Raw genomic sequence first — 23,425 nt, 5'->3', positions numbered from 1 at the left:
CCAATAGCTAAAAGTTCAGCCTCCCATTTTATTTTTGGAAACTCCTGCAAGTAAGCCTGCAGTTTGAGAATGATGTACTATGACTAAATATTATGGGCTGATCATTCAAGAGTTTGAATCCCTTCTACTCACAAATTAAATCTGGCATTGACATTTAGGAGAAATATGATCTCTCTCCCTCCTCTCTGTTAGTGCTCTCAGTGTAGTTTTTAAACTCAACTGAATAACTTCACTGGGAGCTTTGAGAATAAGCTAATAACAAGAAATTATTATGTATAGGCTAGAAGTTAGAAATGCATGGACTAGAATATAACCAGTGTTGTAAGTGGTGGAAAAGGGACAAAAATTAAGAGGTTTCAAGGCAAAACTTAATAAACAACCTGAACCTAAGTTAGTTGGATTATAGAAGTCAGTCACAAATCCAAAAAAACAAATATAAACAGCAGAATCAAAAGTCACCCAGCACACATGAGGGACGACAACAACCAAGCAAGGGACACAAAAAATCTAACAGAGGTCAGAGGAAATATATGGCTATTTATACACTAAGTTAATTAGGACAGAGTGGAAACACCAGGGGAACAAGACACAGCTGAACCAAGTCTGAAAATGAGACATGAGGGGGTGTCCAAATTCACGGGCTGCATCCTCCTGAGGCCGCATTTGTAGGCCAATTACGTCACAGCGATGCGACGAAGGCTGTCCAAATTCGTAGACTCAAATGCAGCCGACAAATGCATCCTCATTTTCCCCAAATTTGAAGGATGGGTCGGTGTGTCCTTCGTGGCCTACCATATCCCAGAATTCATAGCGCGGCTCAACCAATTCCGTGTGTGAATTATTTAGGGCCCAAGATGCGGCAGCTCTGGTGCAAGTGAGTTTATTTAACAAAAGTAGACACAAACAGAGATGGTGAGGGTGAGCTTAAAACTAAGAAAGCCTAAACTGGGAACAACTAAGGAAAAACAAACCTGAAATTTTGAGACAAGAAACCGAGATGCAGGGAGACGGGGAGGAGGGGGAGGAGGAGGACATAGGGAAAAACCACACAGGATGACGGAGGGAGAAACGCAGACGAACCAGCAACTAACAGAGGCAGACACAAGATTTAAATACACAGAAGGATAACAAGGGAATGAGACACAAAAGGAGGGCACAGCTGGGAGTAATCCGGCCTGACGAGACAGGGGAAAAGTAAAGTGAACACACTGAGATCAGACACGGATCTTCAAAGTAAAACAGGAAACACATACACGTAATGACATAACCCACAACCTTAACACAGACTGGGGGACACAGAACATAGGAACATGAACCATGAAACAGAAGAGTACAAACACCCAAGGTAACCAAAACCACAGAATAATAATAAACTAAAACATAAACACGGAGTCACAGACTCCGGATCATGACAGGTACTAAGTTTTAAAATTACTCTTATTACACTTTCTGGGTCACAAAATAAACTTTTAACATATTTTCAGGCGAGAATGTAGCTGTGTAAACTTCAAATATGCTCAGTTTATCAAGATATCACATGTTTGCAAAACGTCTTCCGAGACGTCTGTTATCCACCAGCTCGACAGCTAGCCGGAAGCTCGAGGGTCACTGAAGCCACCGAGAACGGCACAACTCCCGGCACATCATTTTCAGATCACCGCATTCTTTCGCTACTCAGGTTAAACGTAATTTATAAGTCACTTAGACAACCTAAAAATGTTATTGTTGGGCTTTTTTCAGTGCTTAATTTGTTCGTGAGTAAATCGGTTTGATTGAGATTAAAGTTATTAGATTAGATTTGATAAAAAAAACTTTTTTAATCCCCCGGGTGGTTTTCACACAGCTGAATAAACATCAAACAGAAAACCGATTAAACAGAAGTGAGAGATGGTCGAGAATTTACACCACTGTCCTGTTATATTTTAGATAGGAAGGAGCAGACAGCTGAGTTTATTAAACTCCACCGAGACAGCGGTGACGCAGATCTGAAGGCTAGACCGTCACAGCCGTTTACTTCCGGTCTACCTGACCTTCTGAGGACCCGGCCCACTTAGACCGCGAAGGCTGGGTCCTCAGGAGGATGCAGCCCACGAATTTGGATGTGACTATAGGCAAGTAAAAGTAAGGAACAAAATACAAATGACTATCAAAATAAGACAGGAAGTAACATAACATATAAACATGTAACATAGAGACAACCAATTGATAAGATACAAACATATACAAGCTTGGAATAAACTAAAGCACAAAGGCTTAAATATAACTGAACACTAACAGAAAATAAAATACAAAAGTAGTGACAACTAAAAACTACAAATCCTAAACACTAAACACAGAATGATGATGGACTTGATGCAAAATAAAAGGAATTCAAAAACCCAAGAATACTAAAGAAAACCTACAAAACAAAGAAAACAATAACATAAACTGAATATAAAACTATGTGACACAGAGTTACAGAGGTATAGGAAACTTCATATATTAGGAATTTAGTATATTCCTCCCCTCTTTTTGAAGTATTTTTAAGTGACATTTTCAATGCTCATATTTCAGTCTGTGCTTTCACCGGTGCCTTCTAGTATAAAAGGAATCCTGGGCTTGCAAGACTTTTAAAATAGAAGGTGCGATCCTCCAAAATAGATTCATAGAGCGTTCTCCTATTGTGTCAAAGATATTATATATTTCTTAAAGCTAATAAAAATCAAATAATGGATTTGAAAGCTTCTGAAACCTTTTCATATTTCTGTGACTCACCACTGAATCCTATGATGAAAAATAGAGTAGATGCAATAATTTATTTATTTATCTGCTTATTCAAATCAATAACTTTTCCATCTTATTAAATACTGTTATTTGACCAGAATTGGGACACTGATGCAAAATGTAACCAGCTATGGGAATCCTTTCTACTCTGATCAAGTCATAACTTTTTAAAATGTATCCTCTTCACGCAGATGTATGGATTTTATTGTAGATAAACATTCTCATTTTCACTCTTTAATTCCACTGGTGGGTTGAGCGAATTTCCTGAACACGCCTCAGAGGTAGCTGTCTTTAAACCAGATGTATGCACTTCAGAACCCCAGGATCCTGCCATCTCATTGGCATTTACCAACATTTTGTTGTTTTAGATTAAAATTTTTCATGACATCTACTCGTCATCTCAGGAAACAGGCTCAAAGGTAACAGGCAAGGTTGGTGATGTAGTTAAGCCAAAGAGTGTTACAATAGTTTAACTATTCTATCCCTCCCTCTGCTATACTCACAAGTATTCACATATAAAATTTAGAAGTTTAACATTAATAAATTATTGCTGCATCATTGTCATTTTTTTAACTCTCCAGTGTTTTCCTTGAGCAGATGTAGAGGGAAGCTCTCCTTTCTTTCTGCTCTGATGGTGCAGCAGCGCATCTGATGGTGCAGCAGCACGTCTGATGGTGCAGCATGCAACATTAAAGACACATTTCAGCTGGATTCACATCAACTGACACCTTGTGATTTGACTAATCGGCAAAGAGAATATTTTGCAAACACATTAGAAGATAGAGGTCAACAACTGAATGTGTGGCCACGTGGTCACTGGGAAAAATTTTTGGTGCATCAGTCACCATCATTTGGCTGCTTTACACTCAAACCAGAGACATAAATCAAAAAGGAAATTTGATGTCTTTGTCTTTGACACAACTCAGGATGTGAATGATTTTCACCACCTAACAGACAGCAGGAAGCGCAGCCTGCAGGTTGCTGTTTCCTCGGTGTGTTTGATGGCAAAAGCTGTGAGCAAACACACCCACTGTGTTTCTCCACTTCTGTCAACCTGTTCCGTTTGTTTACGGATCCGAGTTTGATCTGCATAACAGAAGATGTGTTGCTTCTGAAGGAAGATTAAGTACATCTGAACAACATCAGTTAGTATTTCTTTCTTTTTTTTCCCGTACGGCTAAAAAAAAATCACCAAGGAGATGAAGATAGAATAAAACTTGGAATAAAAACGAAACTGAAGCTAATGATGTGCGTCAGATTTTGTGCAAACAAGAAACTACCATTTCTAAATCAGAGCACTCATTTTGCCTGTACATGTGTACTGTGTCACTCTATGGTACTTAATTTGGCTCCACATTTTGTTTTGGCATATTGTTACACTGGATATTCTTCGTGATGCAACCCGCAAGTTAGTGAAGTTTCACTTGTTAGGGAAATATGTTACCCACCACAGGGCCTTACTCATATTGATTGGTATATACACATGCACAGCAAGATACAGCTGATTTGCATGCAAGGTGTACAATATGTTTTAAACATGAGACAGTATGGAGCCTCTGAGCTGAGAGGTTTAACTGTTTGCTAATACAGAATCTTGCAGGCTCTACTGTTTAGTATCAGTGAGGATTTAAGTTATTGCTAATAATAAGAAATGCTTCATTTACTTATCTCTTGCACTAACAGCTGGGATCATTAAGGTTACAAAGCCTTATTAGTTTTCTAAATCTAAAGCTGAATTACTATGGATTCCTTAACAGATTGCATTTCGTTTTGAAAGTATTAACACAAAAACTAGAAAGAATCCAAAATTTGTCCATGTTAACAGATTAATTAACCAGAGCTGCTTTTATTTTAAAGTCCCAACTGTTCTCCAAAGAAATCAGTGAATAAATCAGCAGCTTCTGTTCATTTACGTCTCCTCCAGCTGCTGCTAACACTCCTCATACTCTATAGTTATTCTCTAAGGAGCCACCTTATTCAGAGTTAATTTACCAGCACATTTAGCAGACTCGTATGGAACAACACAGATGTTTAAGAGAAATGGATTGCTAATTTTGCTTCGAATCACTGCGCATCAGTCTTGTTGCACTGTTAACCCCAGCATTAGCCTGTGAGCAACCATGACTAGGTATGCAAATGTTGCCTAAACCTCTAACTGGCCTTCTTCATATCCTAAAACAGTTATTGTTTCCTTATTTTACTGTATTTTGTTTATTATTTTTTTGCAAATTTAATTTAAATATTTGGGAACAAATTATTGGAAAAATAAAAATGGAGCTACCATGTGTTTGTTATTTCTATGATTTCTAAAAAATAAATAAATAAAAATGAGCTGAAGGAAACAAACTGTTTAAACATTAACTGATTTCCCACCAAAATCAAATCAGAAAAACTGCTTTAACATTTAGAAACGTGCACAACCTATTCAGCCATGTAATTCTGTGTGAACTGCAGGCTAATCAGGAGTACTTAAATTAGATGAGAGTAAATGCAGGGGTGCACTGAAAACAGATCTCATCCAAGAAGAAGAAAAGTTTATCCTACTGTAGCTTGCCATGCCAACATATACTGTGAAATCTCAGAAGTAATGAAATAATGATTACTGTTGTTTTTACTGTAATAGTAACAATAGTCATAAGAATGCTAATCTTGTCATATCACCTACCTTCATGATATCATTTTTTTTCTCCAGTGTCCAGCATGGACACCAGCAAACGCTGCAACCAGTGAAACTGTCACAAATATTAAACCAAACCTTCACAGTCCCGGGTTCTTGTTTACTTTTTATTAAGTTTTGGTTCTTGTTTAGATTTTACTGTTTGCTTTTATATTTGTCTAAACTCTTATTGTTTCATTCTCCCCCTTATCAGTTCCCAAGTAGCATATCCTCTATTCCTGCCTTTGTTCCTCCCATTAGAGATGGGATCAGAGGAGGCGAGGAAAAGATGCAAAGGGAGAGGAGTCAAAGCAAACAAAATGTAACAAAATGAGACCTGTTTGACTTGGATCAAATATTTTAAAGTGTCAATTAATTATGATGTTTGATGCAATCAGATCATAAATAGTTTTGTTCATCGCCCAACTACATCTCTACTTTATGACATATAATAGTATTAATGATATTTTTTACATTTATGACTACTTTTAATTCATTTCACAACATGTGATAAGATATTATACCTTCTTTTGAATATACATGGAAACAATGAAGGGCTGTCAAAGTCCAGTCATATGATATGAATCATATGAATAAAACCAGTGAGTTGCTAAAAGAGCACTCGTTGTTTGTTTACAGTAGCGCTCCAGTCTTTGGGTTTGTCTGTCCTGACTTAATTTTTTCCACCTGCCCCATGTACGTCCCCATGTACGTCCTCCATGTGTGCATGCATTCTCTTTGTCAGATCATGTTGGACTTTTGTAGAGCCAAAAACTCAACAATTCACTTTTCTTTTTAAAACCTGCTTATGTGTCCTGTGTTTGGGTCCTCTCTCTCTCTCACCCAATACGTTAATTCTGATCTGTTCAACCTGAAAGCTTCAATTGCTACACACAGAAATTGCTGCAACATTCAAGTACAGACAAGACAACTTGCCATTTTTTGGATAGGTTTGGTGAGCTGCGGTATACAAGATTTGGACAGATGAGCACACCTTGGAAAAAAAAATCAATCAAGCAGCTGATCAGACAGCCCAATTTTTTTCTTTTTTTCCCATTTCTATTAACTTATGATCGATCAAATGTCCACAAAGAACAGTACTTTTTAATCTTTAATTAGATCTGTCCAGTTTTTCTCAGCCTGACATAATTTATGCAGTGAGACTGACATGCTTGATGTCTTTTGTCCATTCCTTGCTTTTCCCCATTTCAATCTTTTCCCTTTTTTCCTCACATAGCAGAAATAATGGGAAAACAGACTTTTGTTAGCTACATGCAGCTAATTGTGAAGCTGTCACTATTGAGGCGATCTGGCCATGGCATTGAACACATCTGAACTACCAGATGAGGGTATTCAATCATCTGTCTCTTTGGACAAACATGCAGAGTCCAACTTTGAGGTCAGCTTCAAAATCCTAATGTGTAATCTCACTGTAATTAAGTAGAAAAGCTGGAAATCAAAATGATAATATCTCGTTTGGAGGGAAATTGATTCCTCGAAGAACTATCAGATTCTGGTTCCAAAAGGGTTGGCTGTGTGAAAGTAATATCACTGGCTATGCAAAAACATTTAACTTTTTCTACATTAAATTGGATTTGGGAGGCCTTTAATGTTCTCTGAGAAAATTCTGGAACTTCCTACTCCTTGAGAAGATACAAAGGATTAAGTGAGCAGAGCAGAAGTGATTTTTCTTTAATTTTTGCTTAAGTCTCAAACTCAAACTTTTAATTCTACTGATACCAAGTGACTCAGCGGGCTTTAATCACAGACTCAAAAGTTTTTCACAAAGAAGCAGACATTGCATTGATATATTTCTATTATCATTGTCTTTCATTATAAAAAGAATTGTGCTGGGAAGATAATGATACTGATGATATTTGGTGATATCTGTATGCATTCTCCTAAATCCACATTTAAACCTTTCAATTCTGTGTATCACTGTACCTTACAACTCATCACAGGTGATTCTTCGTCAGCCATGAAAAATGTGATAACCATGTATGTACGGTGTTTATTTAGAAGGCTCTATACTACAAAGACTGCCTGCTTACTTCTGTTTTCTGACTCAAATTAAACACAGCACTTACAATATCAGATCCCAGGACACTTTAACATTAGCTGTACCTCTTATTCAAACTGAGCTTGGAAAAACTGGATTTAAATACTTTGCTGCCTATAAATGGAATGAGCTACAAAAAACCCAAAACAAAACACAACAAAAAAACAAAGAACTATGGCGTAACATTCTCTAATCTCTCTAACAACAACAACAACAACAACAACAACAATAACAATAATGAACAATAGATTTGTCAGCCAAAAACACATATAATTGAGCACAAGCTGCTTTAACATCAGAACGAATTATAGCTGTTTTTGGTATAATCACACTTTCTCTATAAGGACCATTTCCTTTAACCTTCACAAAGTTGTTTAGTGTGTTGAATAATATTTTTTATGCTTTGATTATAATTTCAGCTTGGCCTGGGATATAAAAAGTGACTGATGCTGCACAATTGACTGAGAGTTACAGAACCCCTGAAGTCCAAAAAGACATTTAAAAAAAAATTATTATGTGTCCAAATTGTTATCTTGATAAGATAGTTGTCTTATGAGAACAAATCATCTTATTCAAACTGGGGTTGCTGATTCATCAAATAGGAAGTTGCTAAATATTGTTTTTTTCTTACTAACAAAATATGTTTGAACACTTGTGTACTGTTTATATCCATAGTTACATTAGATATTGTTTTGTTTTTTACTTTGATGACAGATTTGACCTTTTCATATTATTTTATTTATATATTATTTAATTGCTTTACCCATTATCCTTAGTGTACAAGGACAGTTGTAGGCTACAGAAGACATTAGTGCAAAATATATAAATAGACATCTGTGAACAGATCCTCTCATAGGTTGTCCTCTGTGTCCACATATGGTCTAAAGATCAGTCATTACTGGGCAGAATAAAACAGCTGTCTATAAAGGACATGATCCTCCCATAGTTTTACTGCTGTTCTGACATTGTTTCCACTAAGCTTTCAGTGGAAACAACTTGTATTCACAGTGACAGTCACATCTATTAGTGTGGCAGATATATATAACAAGGTGTCTGCGAACATGGGAAGCAACTCTAGTGTTGATTGTCTCTTGTGTCTAATTGTGTTAGGTTCTAAATATCTCTTTGTGTTCATCTAGCGCTCTGTTAAGGACTCTAAATTACCTTTATTCTGAATAGTGCAATACAAATAAGTTTGACTTGACTTGCCTATGATTATACTTGCACTATATGGTCAAAAGTACTGGGCCAGGACTCTTAGTCCTTAAATTATCCTGTAGTCAAAACCTGCAGGATATTTTTGAGATAAAGTGTTAATGACTAATTTGCAAACAAATTAAAAGAAAAAATAGGAAAAAGAGTTATGAACTCTATAAGAAAGGCAGTTAAGTTATGAGCCAAAAAAATCAGATCTGCTAATGAGGGAGAAGCAGGATTAACAAAAGCATCTGTTTATAGTTTGTATACAAAAAACTTTTTTTTTTTTTTGGTAACATCTATTGTTATTATCTAATTTCAGTTGAACGTGACCCAGTACTGCAAACATAAAAATCACCTTTTGGTATTTTAATTATTCGCTTGTCAAGCTGTTTGTTTTTGTTTTTGCTTGTTTGTCAGTGAAATTGTGCAAACATGTCATTTGTTTTTCCAAAGGAAACATAATGAGGTAGAGGCCAAATAGAAAAATGCTGGTGCAGTGCCTTATAGCTTTCTTTAACATTTCTGACAGGGAGAAATCATCCTGGGAGGAAGAATTCTTTGATTTTATCTTGTCTTCACCGTATTATGAGCCTCTGCCATGTACGGAGGTAATATGGAGCCCATGAGCTCAGAGCGTAATTATTGTGTACTTGAATTGAAATGTCTTAGTTGCAGCTTTTATTATGCACAGAAAATATTTTAAGCCAGAGATTAAACTCCTTACTCCAAATTAAACATTAAAGAAAGAAGCTGATAAAGCATTTGCATTTAAGGTGCTTGTACTACAAAAAGAAGTTTGTTTGGTGAAATCAGTTTCGGAAGAACTTGCTCAAATTTGCCTGAATGCTTTTTTGTTCTTCTTAATTATGAAATTGTATTTAAAGCATTCAGCAGATGTTTTTGTATAGCTTAGTGCTTCTTGATACTATTTAATTGATTGTATTCCCCTTTGGTGTTGTTTTAGTCTTAACTTTCTTGAGAAAAGTTTAAAGGTATTGTACTGTCAAGGTTTAACCATTTTTTTTTTTGAAGCTCCAAAAAATATATAATGAGATAGAAAAGTCAACTCTCAATTCCTCTGGTTATTAAGGGTGTTTTTCTTTCCCTCCCCTCTCTCTTTTTCCCTCTGCCCAGGAGCTGGAGGTTGGTCTCCTCTGAGTTCAGACAGATATCAATGGTTGGAAGTCGACCTGGGTGGGCGGACACGAATCACTGCTGTTGCAACACAAGGCCGCTATGGCAGTTCTGACTGGCAGACAGCCTACCTGCTGATGTTCAGCGATGCAGGGCACAACTGGAAACAGTATCGACAGGAAGGCAGTATAGGGGTGAGTTTATTGTAATAGCTCAGAGTCATCAGAGTTGGAGGAAAGTGAGCCTGAAGCGTGACTAAAGAAAACAACATTTTCTGGAAAAAATCAAGGGAAGGTGGAAATGTATTAAGGTTTCCATCATCTACAATTATGTGAACATTTTGAGCTGTGGAAATAGAGAACAAATCTAAGTCTTCAGGTGTTTGCTATTAATTTACTGCAGAGGGAGAGCATCAAGAGAGATTTAAAATGTGGAAGTCAAACCTCTAGTGTTAAAAAAAGAAAGAAAAAAAAATCAGGATGGTGTTTCATTTATTTAGTGTATTGGTTAAGTCAGGTTTTTTCTAATGCTAATCAGGAGAAGTTGTTTCATCCATCCACTGGTTATATGAAGTGGGAACAGCAGGCTAAGCAGGTTATTCCAGACGTCCTGCTTTCTAAGAATGCTTTCCAGTTCCTCCTGAGGGATCCCAAGGTATTCCTCAGCCAGATATATAATCTCTAGTGCAGGTTCTGGGTCTACCTCAGGGTCTGATGGAGGTAAATATCCACAGAAAGACCCTCAAACTACTATAGTGTTCATGACCATTATGTTATTATTTACTGGTTATGAAGTTTTAATACTGTAACTATGAGCTTTATGATCTATCGCCCTGCTAGCTATACTAACAAGTTGACTGCTAGTGTCACAACTCTAACTCCACATGTTCAACTCAGTAGTGAATCCGAATGCAGGACGCAGGGCGCAGGATCTATTGATTAATATTTGATTATTATTGGCTCCACTCGCCACTGTCTTACTTTTTTTCCCCTCTTCCTCTTTTCCTGTCAGTCACAGAAGAATAACTCCTCTTTGTTGTCATTACATTTGCTTAAACAGAATCATGTACACAACTTCGACGGCAGTGAGTGTAGTCAGATGGAGCCCCTTGAGGGAGGTCGAGTCTCTTGTACACGGCCACTGTTGTAGTTTAAAGTTTGTCAGCCCTTGGGGGTCTCCCCACTGACCTGGGGCCCTAACAGTTTCTAGTTTTAACTAGTGGCAAATGGCGCCTCTGGGCACATATGAGACACCCTAATTAAATGCCTGAACCATCTCAGCTGGCTTCTTTTGACCTCTGACTTAACTGCACTGGAGATATTGCCCTGAAGCGGGGAAAAAATAGCATCAATTTGCTGCCCTGTGGGTTAACCACACGCCAAGACAGACACTAAGGTCAGGTGCAATGTGACCCAAGTGGGGTGCAGTGGCAGGGGCCTGGGGAGACTGACCAGCTGAATTGCAGACTGATTTTGGGGGATTTCGATGTGAAGGGAGTTACTGTTGAAAAGTATAAAACAGAAATTATTCATTTTATTGTAAAATATATGCTTTTTAATTTTGTATTATATAAATATGTGTATTTAGTAAGGTGCCAAGCTTGCATTGCCTCTTCTGACCTGACCAAATTTAGGGGAACTAATTCTAAAAAAATCCCCTGCAGTGTTAATTTAGGTGATGCTGCTTTCTCGTCATTGGTGGCAAAGATCCAATGTTGTTTAATCTGCTAATATAACATCAGTCTTCAACACTAATTGGTAGAGTTAAAGATTGGGTGGAATTTAAAAGTTTTACATATATAATATATATATATATATATATATAATATACTAATACTATATATATATATAATATAACAATTCTTGCCCTTGAGAATGTCCATGTTATTTTTGTAGAATGATAAACCAATTTTTCCAATTGTGGCAAGGATAGAAAAAATTACAAAGATTTTTATATTTTCAGTTTTTCTTTTAAAGGTTTAAAAAAAATGCTGAAATTAAAAAAGGAGTCTAGAACCACATGGAAAGAAACAGTGCAATGTCATGGCAGTGAAACTGAAGGAGCTAAATGAAATTCAGCTATTGTTACTTTCTTTCTTAAACCTCTGTGTTTTTTCTCCTCTATGTTCTGATGTCTTTGGACCGTCCAAAGACATGCAGCTTGTGGGGATAGGTTAATTGGATAATCCAAATTGCCACTAGGTGTGAATGTGCGAGTGAATGTGAGTGTGAATGGTTGTCTGTCCCTATGTGTTAGCCCTGCGACAGACTGGCGACCTGTCCAGGGTGTACCCCGCCTTTCGCCCTATGACAGCTGGGATAGGCTCCAGCGCCCCCCGCAACCCTGAAAAGGATAAGCGGAAGCGAATGGATGGATGGATGGATGTTCTGATGTCTTCTTTGGTGGAAGCAAGACTGAAAAAAATTATGTTATTATAACAGCATTAATAACTGTTAAAAATATATGACCGAGAGTGTGTTCTTAGGTGATCTTGGGCTTACATCCAAATGCATTGTCTTGACTAAAATGCTGGATCTAAAACAGAAATCTGTAGAAAGTAAGCAGCAAAAATATAAAATATCAGAAGTCAGTAAAGCAGATAGCTTTTCAGTCAACTAAATAAAAAGATCACCTTTCCAGGAGTCTGCATTTCATTACTAGTGATAATTTTTCTTGGCCAGAAACTGAATATTAACAACTACCTTCCAGTTTATTCAAATGTACAAAAGCCAAAGTAATTAGCATCGCATTTTCTGATCACTTTCTAAGACAACTTTTTGCTTAAACCACACCTAGTGGGTAATGAATCCCAGTCATGCTGATGCTGTGGCAAATAGCTTTATTTTAAAGATTAGGAGAGTTAAGACTTTCACTGCAAGGGTAAAACTAATGTCAGCTTAATACTCCTTCTGAGGGAGAACAAAAAAGACTTCTCACAGCTTAAGAGCTTGTTGATTTCACACACAGCATAAGTCGGTATAAATCTGTGGCATGTCTCAGAAGTCCTTCCAAAGCTCTGCATATTAGTCAGCCTAGTTTATCACGGCTTTCAGGGTACAGAGTCGACTGCTGAGCAGCTTCATCAGTCACAATTCCTCCAGGACCTCTTTTTCCTTTAAGCTTAGAGGACAGAGTTTGTGAGGCTGAGTGAAGCGCTCATTCTCCAATTTTCGCTCTCATCGTCTCCTCTTTCATGCTTCGCATCAGCTGTTATGGTATAAAAGAGCAGGTTGTGTTGGGGATATATATACTGTTCTAATTAAGAAATACAAATTCTTTAAGTGTCAGTACAGGTAAATTTACTAGATTTGCATAACATATTTTCATTTCCTTCTGATGCTGATTGTCTCTTAAATATTTTTCTGTTAATGTTAGTGCAGCAGATTTGTCCTGGTCTATGTTATGACTCCTGGATGTTCATTGACTTTGTAGGTTTAGTAGTGGTTAAAGTGTTCTGAAGCAGCATTCTGGCACCTTCAGTTCACAAGCAATTAAACCTTATACACAGAATAATACATATTATGATTTAATTAGTTAGTTTTTTGTGTGCTGCAGATTGACAGCATGGAGATTTCTTGCCCAGTAATAAGAAAATAATTACATCCCACAGCCCACTTACACCTTCAACACATCCCTTCTGTTTTCTCTTCCCTTGAATTTGTTCATAGTCAAAATGTAAATAAAGTCTTGGCCACAATTTAAATGAAAAAACGTTTCTTTTTTAAGAGGCCGGTCATTTCAAATGAAATTATTCAAGCAGCTCACATATCATCATATGTAAACATAGATGCATTTAGCATTTCTGTGCAGTTTGTCACAAAATGTGTCCTCTATCAAATTCACATTTGTCCTACATATTTGACACTTTGAGTGTCATCAGTGACGTTTAAAAAAATGGAAACTTAAACTATGCATATATTGTCTTGTTCATTTTAAACTACTGTTTGTAAAGCAAGTGATATCTAAACGTGTGTTGCTGAATTATGTTTGGTGCACAGAGGCTGTGGAATTCATGGTCAAATGTTAGGATGTAGATCAAGGGTATTAGATATGAGTCTATATTTAAGGTGATGATGCCTCAAAAAGCAGTGAATATGAGCTGATCACAGCCAGCTGAAAAACCTACTGCAGCTCACAAAACAAGTTATTATGAAAGAAGTATTTGCTCCCTTTGGATCATCATACATATGTTAATGTAAGATAAAGATAACCTGAGTAATAATTTACTATTATTATTATCTAACCAAACCTACCTGGCACTTCAAACAAGGTCAAGAAGTCCAATGCAGTGATTTGAATTAGCGGCTAACCTCATGCTCCACACCCTCCTGTCAGAGCCTCGAGCAAGTGGGGACTGAATGGTTTGTTTAAGGGCTTTCCAGCTGGGCAGATGTCCTCCATGTGAAGGACGTTGCTCACTGAGCCATCCTTTATTTCCGCGCAGAGCTACAATTCTGCTGTTTAGGTTGAGTTTACAGTATTTGCATATTAATTAAAAATAATGATCAGAATAGGTACACAAAGTAACCTTTCAAGTGAAACATTTTAATTGAAAAGCACCAAGAGAGGGAATATTAAGAAAAAACACAAGCACTTGTATTTTAGGAAAACAGACTAGGTTCTGCAATTTATAATGGAAGTCATTTACTTATTAAAAGTCTTTTACTTATGTCCCTGTTGGGTTCTGGGAGGGAGAAGAAAAGAAAAACAGTCAGTCAGCTAAAGGTTTAAAACGTACATAGAGGAATTTTAATGCATCACGTTAAGTCCAAGTTGAAGCTGAAACGCTAAAACAAAATGCAGACAGGCTGTTTTAGGATTGCAGAAGTTAATAAATGTTATTCTCCACGGACCATATGTTTACCAAAGCATTTAACGCACATAAAACTACAACTACTGCTTCACAAATCTAATTTTCTACCTGATTGAGAAACCATTTACCAGAAACCTGGCCCTATCTCAACAATATTCCCTCCATTAGGAGAAAAATCAAACACATCACTTCTCACAGATACCTTGGGGATAGTAGTTCAGCTTCAATGAAGAGATGAAATGTTCATTTTCTGTAAGAATCCTACTACAATAAATGTCCACAGGAGGAAATTTTAGTTATCTTTGTAGTGTCTCACAAACAAAAGATGAGTCGACTGATGCATGAATGCAAAGCCACAAAACCAGCTAACTGTGATTTTATGTCTTTGTTTGTTTTCTTTAAGGCATTTGCAGGTAACAGTAATGCAGACAGTGTGGTTCAGCATAAGCTACAGCACCAAGTGATCGCTCGCTACGTCCGCCTGATTCCTCTCAACTGGAATCCAAATGGTCGGATTGGACTCAGACTGGAAACCTATGGATGTCCTTACAGTCAGTTTTTGTTTTTCAGTACTTGTTGCTCTACACTTACAGACATTAACTGAAAGCATGACAGTAGATTAGACACTTAATTTTGTTTTTGCGTCATGAAAAAATTATACAACACTTTGTATTTACTGTATATTCCTATTTGTGTGACTTTGAAGCATATTTTGGGGGTAAAATACCAAAATGTTATTTTTTTCAGTGTCTCTTTTCATTTTTTTTTTGTTATGCTTAGCATCTAATAGGGACAGGTTTGCATCATCTAGCCTTGTGAAAGGGTTGGACATCAATGCATTTGCTAACCAATTCTTAGAATTAAACAATAAATTTCATTTCTTTTACCTTTGGAACCTTACCAAAGATTTCTTTCCTCAAAAGGCGTAAATAAAACAATGTGTACATAAAACAGGGGATGTAAATGTACCTTGGGGGTCGGTGAAGAGGTGGCAGATCAATGCTGATTACAGTAGAAATGAGCCATAGGTGAAACAGACAGTAGGAGCTCACCAAACACCTGCTCAGAGGAAGTGTTGATGGAGAGGGTTAGGGCGGAGCTATGGCCATGCTGGTTCAGCACGGTGTGAAAATATAACCTTGCAGCTTTACTGTTAATGGTGTTGATGCTAATGGGTTTAATTAGACTTTGACATGTTGCTGGCAGCGCACAAACGTTTTGTGACTTTTCCACACATCTCTGTAACTCTGTAACTGCATGTGATCTCCCACTTTGTAAATAAAAAAACAAAAGTCTTTCAGATCCCCAAAGATTTACCCCACATAAGGGCATCTTATATGAGTTCATTTTATTTACTTATTAAAATCTTATATGATTAAGGAATTTAAATTAATTTTTCAGTTGTTTTTTTTTTTACCTGCACTAACTTCAGTGTACACACTTTGGTAACAGTGGTAGAAAAGAAGATTTATGTAAAGCATATAATATACCAGCCCTGACAGACAAACTTTTGAACAATTTCAAGGCATATTTTTTTTCTGGTGCTTTCAGCCTTTCTGTCACTTGTAGAAGTTCACATGCACTGGATCCAATAACTCATGTGTCTGAGTTGGCGTTTCTAATTTGACGCTTCAATAGAGACACTGTAGGCTAGAGATTTGTGTTCTTAAGCAACACTTTCACCATTAGTGTATAATTTTCTTCAGAGTGACATGAAAGCTGCACAGTGGTCATTAATCTGCTTTCTATAGTCAGACATCATTTGAATATTAGCTTCTCTTCTTCTTTTATTGATGCTTAAATATTAATTTGCCTTTGGGAAGCGTTTACTGTAATATTTTATATGTATATGAACACTGCAGGTAGAAGATGAAGAATCCAGAATGTATGTTTTGCAACAGAAAATTGCAAAATATGCAGCATATCAGATGGGATTTCTGGAAAGCAGGGTTGCATAATTAAATATTTAATGAGTGTAATGAATTATAACAATTACAAGCATCTGAGTCCAAGGTAATGATTTTGTGTGTGCGTGTGTCTTTTTAAAGATTCTGACGTGTTGAGTTTCAATGGCCAAAGCAGCCTCATCTACAGGTTGACTCCCAGGCCGAGGCAGATGTCCAGTGATAGCATCAGCCTGAAGTTTAAAACCCTGAAGAACTCTGGGATACTGCTTCATGCAGAGGGACAGAACGGGCACAGCCTCACCTTGGAGTTAGAAAAAGGAAAACTTCAATTGCTCATCAGAAAAGGTACAAATCTGATGTTTTTATTTATGCAGTGTGGAAACTGCCTGTGCTGCTGTTTTTATTGAACAAACTAAAAGAACTAACAAACAATTTGTTGGTGAATTACTAGTAGCTATAAAATGAAAGTTGTGTTGACATTGCAGCATTTTCTGGTGGATGTATTTCTTTAACGTTGCTTGGTCATCATTGTTATTAGACAGAGGGGTTTGTGTATATGCATAATCTTACACCTGTTAACTCTTAGATGAAAAGAGCAAAGACTTCCCAATAATAATAATAATATAAAAACATGAAAACAAATTTCACTACAAGGGAAACCTCACTTTCAAGGTCAGGGCTTATCATTCAAGGTCTAGAATTCTGGCTCACTCAACTTTACAGCACTCCTTGAAGTTTGTGGATTTTCATTTATGCATAGCTCTCTTAAGTTCTCACCACAGCATTTCAGTTGGATTGATGTCTGACTTTGACTAGACCATTGCAACACCTTGATTCATTTTCTGGGAGATCCCTTCCTTCTGCAGAAGTGAGTGGGCCTTAACGCCCACTCACTTCCTGGGCCAATTGATCATAGTAAATCACATGATAGGGTAGTTGATAGGGTAGGCTAGCTTTCACAGTGTGTTCACCCAAAACTAGGGATGGGTATCGTTTAGGTTTTATCCGATACCGGAGCCAAACTGGTACTTTTGAAACGGTGCCTGTGCTTAAACGGTGCTCGAACCGGTGCTTATAGAATGGAGAACACAAAATTGGTCCAAAACCCTCTCATGTTCAGCTGTTTTCCACTTTTTCTTTGGTCATTTTAGCCTTTTTGGCCAGGGTGACGGGAGTATCTGCCATCAAACAAGAACACCGCTGCATGTAACTATGACGGTGTTTGCTAGTTCACCTTACATGCATTAATTTAATAACGTGGTTAGCCAACTCAACGTAAATTACACATGAACAACATTAAGCCACTCACCCAGAGAAGAACGGCTGCTGCTGCCATCATCATCCGTCATCATTTCTGCTACACTGGCAGGGCTAGGGGCCAGGACTGTCCTCTTCGGGTTCTTGGGGAATGTTGCTAACTCCGGGACTGATAACAGGCACCACACCCGCAGTAGATGTGCTGCTAAGTGTGAGGTCTTGCAGCAAGCTATCAAATACGTGCATTTCTCGGCTTTTAAAAAAACACTATGCGTTGCCGGGTGTTTCATCAGATTCGAGGTGTTACCTCCTTTGCACAGTATCAGCTTAAAGCACTTGTTGCAGGCTGCTGATTTTGTATCTTTTACTGTGAAGTACAGCCAGACTTTTGACCGCTTTGCCTTGGGCATTTTTAATCTGTAGCTCTGCTCTAAAAGAACGTACGTACCTGGGTCCGCCTACTATCCTTTGAAAGGGAAAATGATTGGCTCGAATCAAAAGTATATGACATCTCAGGGGAAAAAAAGCACCAAAATAAAGCACTGAAATGTGCGCTGCTTTTCGGTCTGGTTACTACTGTTTATGTCAGAACACCGGATACCCATCCCTAGCCGAGACCTTGGCTGATTGTGACCCACACCCGTTTTCACACCTTGGCTCATGTGATTAGGTAGAGGATCAACAAGGGGTCCATGACCCATTCTGTTATAGATTTGCTAATGTGCTTGGGCTATTGTCCTGTTTCATGACCCAGTATCATTCAAGCTCTGTCTGGCAAATAAGAGATGGAATCATGTTTGAGTCTAGAGTACTTTGATACTCAGAAGAGTTCATGGTCGACTCAATGACAGAAAGAAGCCCAGTTGGTATAAGGTGCTGATATGCTGTGTTTGGTTTTCACCAAACCATACTTGTTCAGTCTTTTTCTAATTGCAGTGTTATGATAACTTTAGAGTCTGAGATGTAGTTTGTCTTGCAGTTTATCTGAAGCATTGCATTTTCTGACTTTGAGGTGAATTTGCTAGGACATCCACTCCTGAGAAGATTTTGGCATTGTGTAGTAACACACACCTGAATGCCAAAACCTCTGCTTTTATGGAGGTGATGATGTCACATCTGATGATGATCACTTAGGTGGGCTAGATTAGTAGCACCTGGCTGCTACCTACCCTCCTGATTCCTCTGGAAGCAATAAGGTTGTTTTTTCCATTATTGCACAGAGTCATGAGAAAACTTTCTTTTTCACAGTATTTTATTCCATCACACTGCTATTTCAAAGAAGTTTGCTATGTTAGATAATATTAAAAGAACTGTAAAAAATATATATATATAGTTTTTAAAGAAAAACTCAAGTAAGAACCAGCTGCCACAAGATAACCTTTCAATGGTTTATTTTATTGGTTTTTCATTTGGTTGGCAAACTTGCCAGCTTTATTAATGTTATCCCAGAGATTTTATGGTGGAGAAGAACACATTTATCTATGGTTTATGCTTCTTCAGTTCATCACTACAGGATATGCTGAATTTACATTTACCACGTGTAGTACAGTAATATTTCATAAAAGATCTTCCTCCAAGTAATTCTCTGGTTTTAATTAAACGTCTAACCTTTATACTTCTGCTGCGCTTCGTTTAATTTATTTCACTAAACAGGATATTCATTTTGCTTTTATGTGGATAAAATGAAAATATCCTAGATCCTATCTGGGTTCAGTATGTCATCATAGGGACTTATTATTATTATTGTCATTCTCCAATCTCGGTTATGCCTCAATTAAAAACAAAAATCCACTCTGTCCATATTTGATTGGCTAGCTGACTTTTTGGGCATGTTTTCTCTCTGGTATTTTACTTTTGTCATTCCACTCCCTATTTTATTGGCTGCTGTGGTTGGGTTTATCTCTGCCCCTCTGCCCTCTGCACTCAGTCTCTTCTTCTGCCTTAACAGTTCTGCATTAGTAATTTATCACCATCCTTTGAATATGTCATTCCAGTTCTCTGCTTGCCTTTCTTTTTATGTTTTGTTTTGAAATTGAGTCATTTACCTTACATTAACTGTGGGACTGTGCTTATTTGTCCTATTCTCTCTCATTATTTTCCCACCTACTTGCCCCCTTCTTCCTATATATGTGCAACCTGAAAGCAATACTTTCAGGTTGCATATACAACTAACAACTTAAAAATATACATTTCTGTGAAATTCGTAGTAAAGTTCCAAAACATAGGGGGTGAGAGGCAACACATTATTCCACTTGAATTACACTGGTCTCAAAGTTATGCTGACCCATGAGACCTGACTGAAATGTCTAATTTACAACTGTAGTTCCTGATTGTACTGCAGCGAAAACAAATTCCTCAGCTTGAACATGATCAACACAGATTGCTTAAATTTGTTGAAGGTTTTTAAAGAACTGTGTGATAATAGATTTATGTTTTTTCACTTTTTGGACATGCAAGCTTGAATGAGTTCATTCAAAAACATTTTTGGCCATGACAAAAATGTCACTGTTGGAATGGCGACAGTAAGGTTAATTTTGTAACACGATCTTTTCTCTTTTTTTCCTTTTAGCTGCTACACAGATATGAGACTTTGTCGTGAGTTTCTGGTGGAAGTTGTTGGCTGAAGCAGCTCTCTGTGATTTGTGTTTGAATTTTGGCCTAAAGCAAATTTTATTGCTGAATGTGTTTTTCTTTAGAGAGCATATGAATAAACATCAGTTCATCCAGAATCCATCCTCGATCTGTGGGTTTGTTCCAAGATGCTGAAAAGAATAAATGGAAAAGGCATGCAGCCCACTGAGATAATCACTATGAAAACATTCAAAGATCAGGTTGAAGTTGACTGAGATGACAGAGCTTTTTGAACGCTGACCTCTTGATCATGACAGCATTTGAAAATCAGTTTTTTTTACACCAGCCAAAGATCAACCTTGGATCAAACCTTGAGTTAATGTAAAAAAACTGACAGGAGATTCTTCAAAACACTTCACAGGTAAAGAGAAGAAAGGACAGTGTAGCTTAACTTTCACACATGGCTGAAACATGCATTTTTGGATGTCCCTCTTTTTCTGCACATATTCACAGAACTGCATGGACAGAGCTGGCCGTGCTATGTCTGATCAGTTTTGTTGGCCCAGTGAATCACTCTGTGATAATTCAGCCCTTTGTCATTCTGTGCACTTCTTTAAAAGTTTAACTTTCCAAATTACAGCAAAGGTAATAACTGACTGATTTGCACCTGTACCAGCATTAGATTGAGAGTTTTATTTGCCCACGTTCACAATGCAGCCTTCAGCAGTATTTAACAGACGATGCTTAGCTTTCGAGCCCAGTTTGAATAAATATGCTGGCTCATTAAAATTCATGGGTTCTTTCCAGAAGCAACCCATTTCATGGTTACTATACATTCATCAAATTCTTGGATTATAGTTCTCAGGGTCATACCTATTTAAGCTTGTAATTAAGCTGAGTTCTCTTTTATTTTGGCTTTTGATTATTTAGTGAAAGCAAATCTGCCAGCAGTCATTGTTCACTGATCTTGTGCCCTCTGGTCAAGTGTTTTTGTTAGGTGAAGAATGAAGACAGTGCTGCTTAAAAAATGTAGCACTTTTCTCTTGTAAAATAAAGAAGCTGCCTACCAGGTATAAGATATAAATATATACATATATATCATGGAAATATTGGAGGTTTTCTACATGTAAAAATAATCCCTTAGGAGACAGGTATAAAATATAAATGCCTTTTTTTGCCTAAATATGTAATATCAAAAAAATGACAGATGAGCAGACAACATTCCCAGAGTTTTCGCTATAGCTCCTACAAACACACTGTAGATATTTGCAGTAATAACAAGGAAAGCTCTACTTAAGGCCCTTTTTTCAGGCACCACAGGAGAGGGGGAAAAAACTCCAAAAGGGACTCCTTCAGGCTTCCCCAAAATAGTGAGGTTCCACTAAACAGAGGGGTCATGTCCCAAGGCCAGTAACTATACACAACAGTATGCATTTAAAGTTGTTGATAAAGTGTGTCTCTTTTACTCATGCTCATTTGCACAAACAGAGTACAGTTCATTTACTGTCCATGTAGGCACACATGACAAATCAAAATGACAAACTGAGGAGTCTTAGGCGGCACATCAGAATGCCGAGCATGTCAAAAGTGACTGGTCGTATTTTACTCCCAACAGGCAGCTGGGAATCGCCTGCATTATTATGAGCACTCAGAGCTTTTTATAGCACATGATGAATTATTACAGGTGTAAAATATTTAAATATTTCCTGTCATTTAGTGGCTGTTCTTCTCGACCCTGCTGTTGGATGCAGGTGATGACTCATTCTGCCAGCTCAGCTGTCACAGTGAATGGTGGGCTGCATGTCATGTTCAATACCGTCTTACAATATTGACTTACCTTGTTATTCTGCTCTGCCTGTATTGACTGATACGAAGGCGTTGCAGGTTTACTCAGTCTTACGGGGTTGCAAATAAGCTGCTTAGCTTTCATCCAAGAAGCAACATGCTCATGTCAGAAGGAGCCGACTGTGTTTAATTTTACAGCCCACAGCTGAATCATTTCAGTGACACAGAGGCTATGTTTGACTCACAACTGTAAACTGATTAGCTGTAAGCCCTGTGAGACTTGGATGGTCTTGAGTTTGGAGCAGGCCCAAATGTTTTTGGATTTGCTTGCTATGTTTAGAAACTACTGAATATGTTAATTGATCTTCTGGATATTCCATATTGCTTATGCTTATACATTTAACAATGTAACAACTCGGGTACATGTCCACTTGCTTTACTTTTTGATGCATCTCAGAAACAATCCAGCAGTAGAGTAGTTGTACTGTAAATTCTTCATATTGACTTGATTTGCTATGTTTCTTGCTTCCGTTTTGTTTTAAACTGTAATTCCTTCTTTTTTGCTTACTTTTTTTGCTTGCTTGAGAAACTTTTTCTCCTGGAGCAGCAGCTTGTGTTGTGAGCACATTTAGAGGTTGTTCATTATGCTTGTGTTGACTGATTGTGCACACCGTCTCAATCATTTACTCTAAATAGAATAAAATGAAAATACTGAAACAATTATATCAGTCTGTCATCTATCAGTGCCTTCTAACAAAATTAGATTTAGAGCTGCAGCGAAGTGCTGAAATGCAGAAGTAGACAGCAGATTATGAGGCGGTATTGCCCTGGGTAGCTGTCTGAAATGATTTAAAACAAGGACCTATGTGAAAATTAAAACAGCTTTGAGGAACTTTTCACAGTAAAAAAAATCTTTTTTATTCTGAGGGCATACTCTAAATTAAGATGATGTCATACTGGGAAATTTCCAAAAGTCCATCAGATACTTACACAACAAATATTCCAGAGAAGGACTTTCTGGACAGGAAAAAGCTTTTATGGTGGGATAAAAAATTCAAGAGTTTCACATTGTTTTGCTTATCTTCGTGGTTTTCGAATAATTTAAAGATGTCATGTGAACTTTTCTGGTAAATAAAAATTATGTATACATTCAACAAATGTGCTGAATGCATTTCCTTCCTCATAAAACATTTTTAAAGTTGACTTCTTGCACAATTTGAACTTGTATTGAATTGTTTACCTCCATGTTCTTTTTTCCCCCAAACCATCTGCCTCTGTCT

The 23,425-nt window shown here is 37.4% G+C and overlaps 1 protein-coding gene across 2 annotated transcripts in view; it reads left to right on the top strand.

Annotated features, from left to right (window-relative positions):
- The window catches only part of LOC102312708 (contactin-associated protein-like 4), an 80,533-nt gene that overhangs the window by 18,697 nt on the left and 38,411 nt on the right, over window positions 1-23,425 (top strand). For both annotated transcript variants that reach the window (XM_005922451.3, XM_005922452.3), the window contains exons 3-5: window positions 9,813-10,006; window positions 15,029-15,176; window positions 16,674-16,877. In XM_005922451.3, the coding sequence (XP_005922513.1) occupies window positions 9,813-10,006; window positions 15,029-15,176; window positions 16,674-16,877 (546 nt within the window). The remainder of the gene's footprint in view (window positions 1-9,812; window positions 10,007-15,028; window positions 15,177-16,673; window positions 16,878-23,425) is intronic.

Source organism: Haplochromis burtoni, unplaced genomic scaffold (assembly GCF_018398535.1).
Source record: "Haplochromis burtoni strain Fernald_Lab_line unplaced genomic scaffold, NCSU_Asbu1 Contig_57, whole genome shotgun sequence".
Classification (NCBI taxonomy): Eukaryota; Metazoa; Chordata; class Actinopteri; order Cichliformes; family Cichlidae; genus Haplochromis; species Haplochromis burtoni.
The sequence above is the reverse complement of the archived record's forward strand: the minus strand, read 5'-3'. Positions and strand labels throughout refer to the sequence as shown.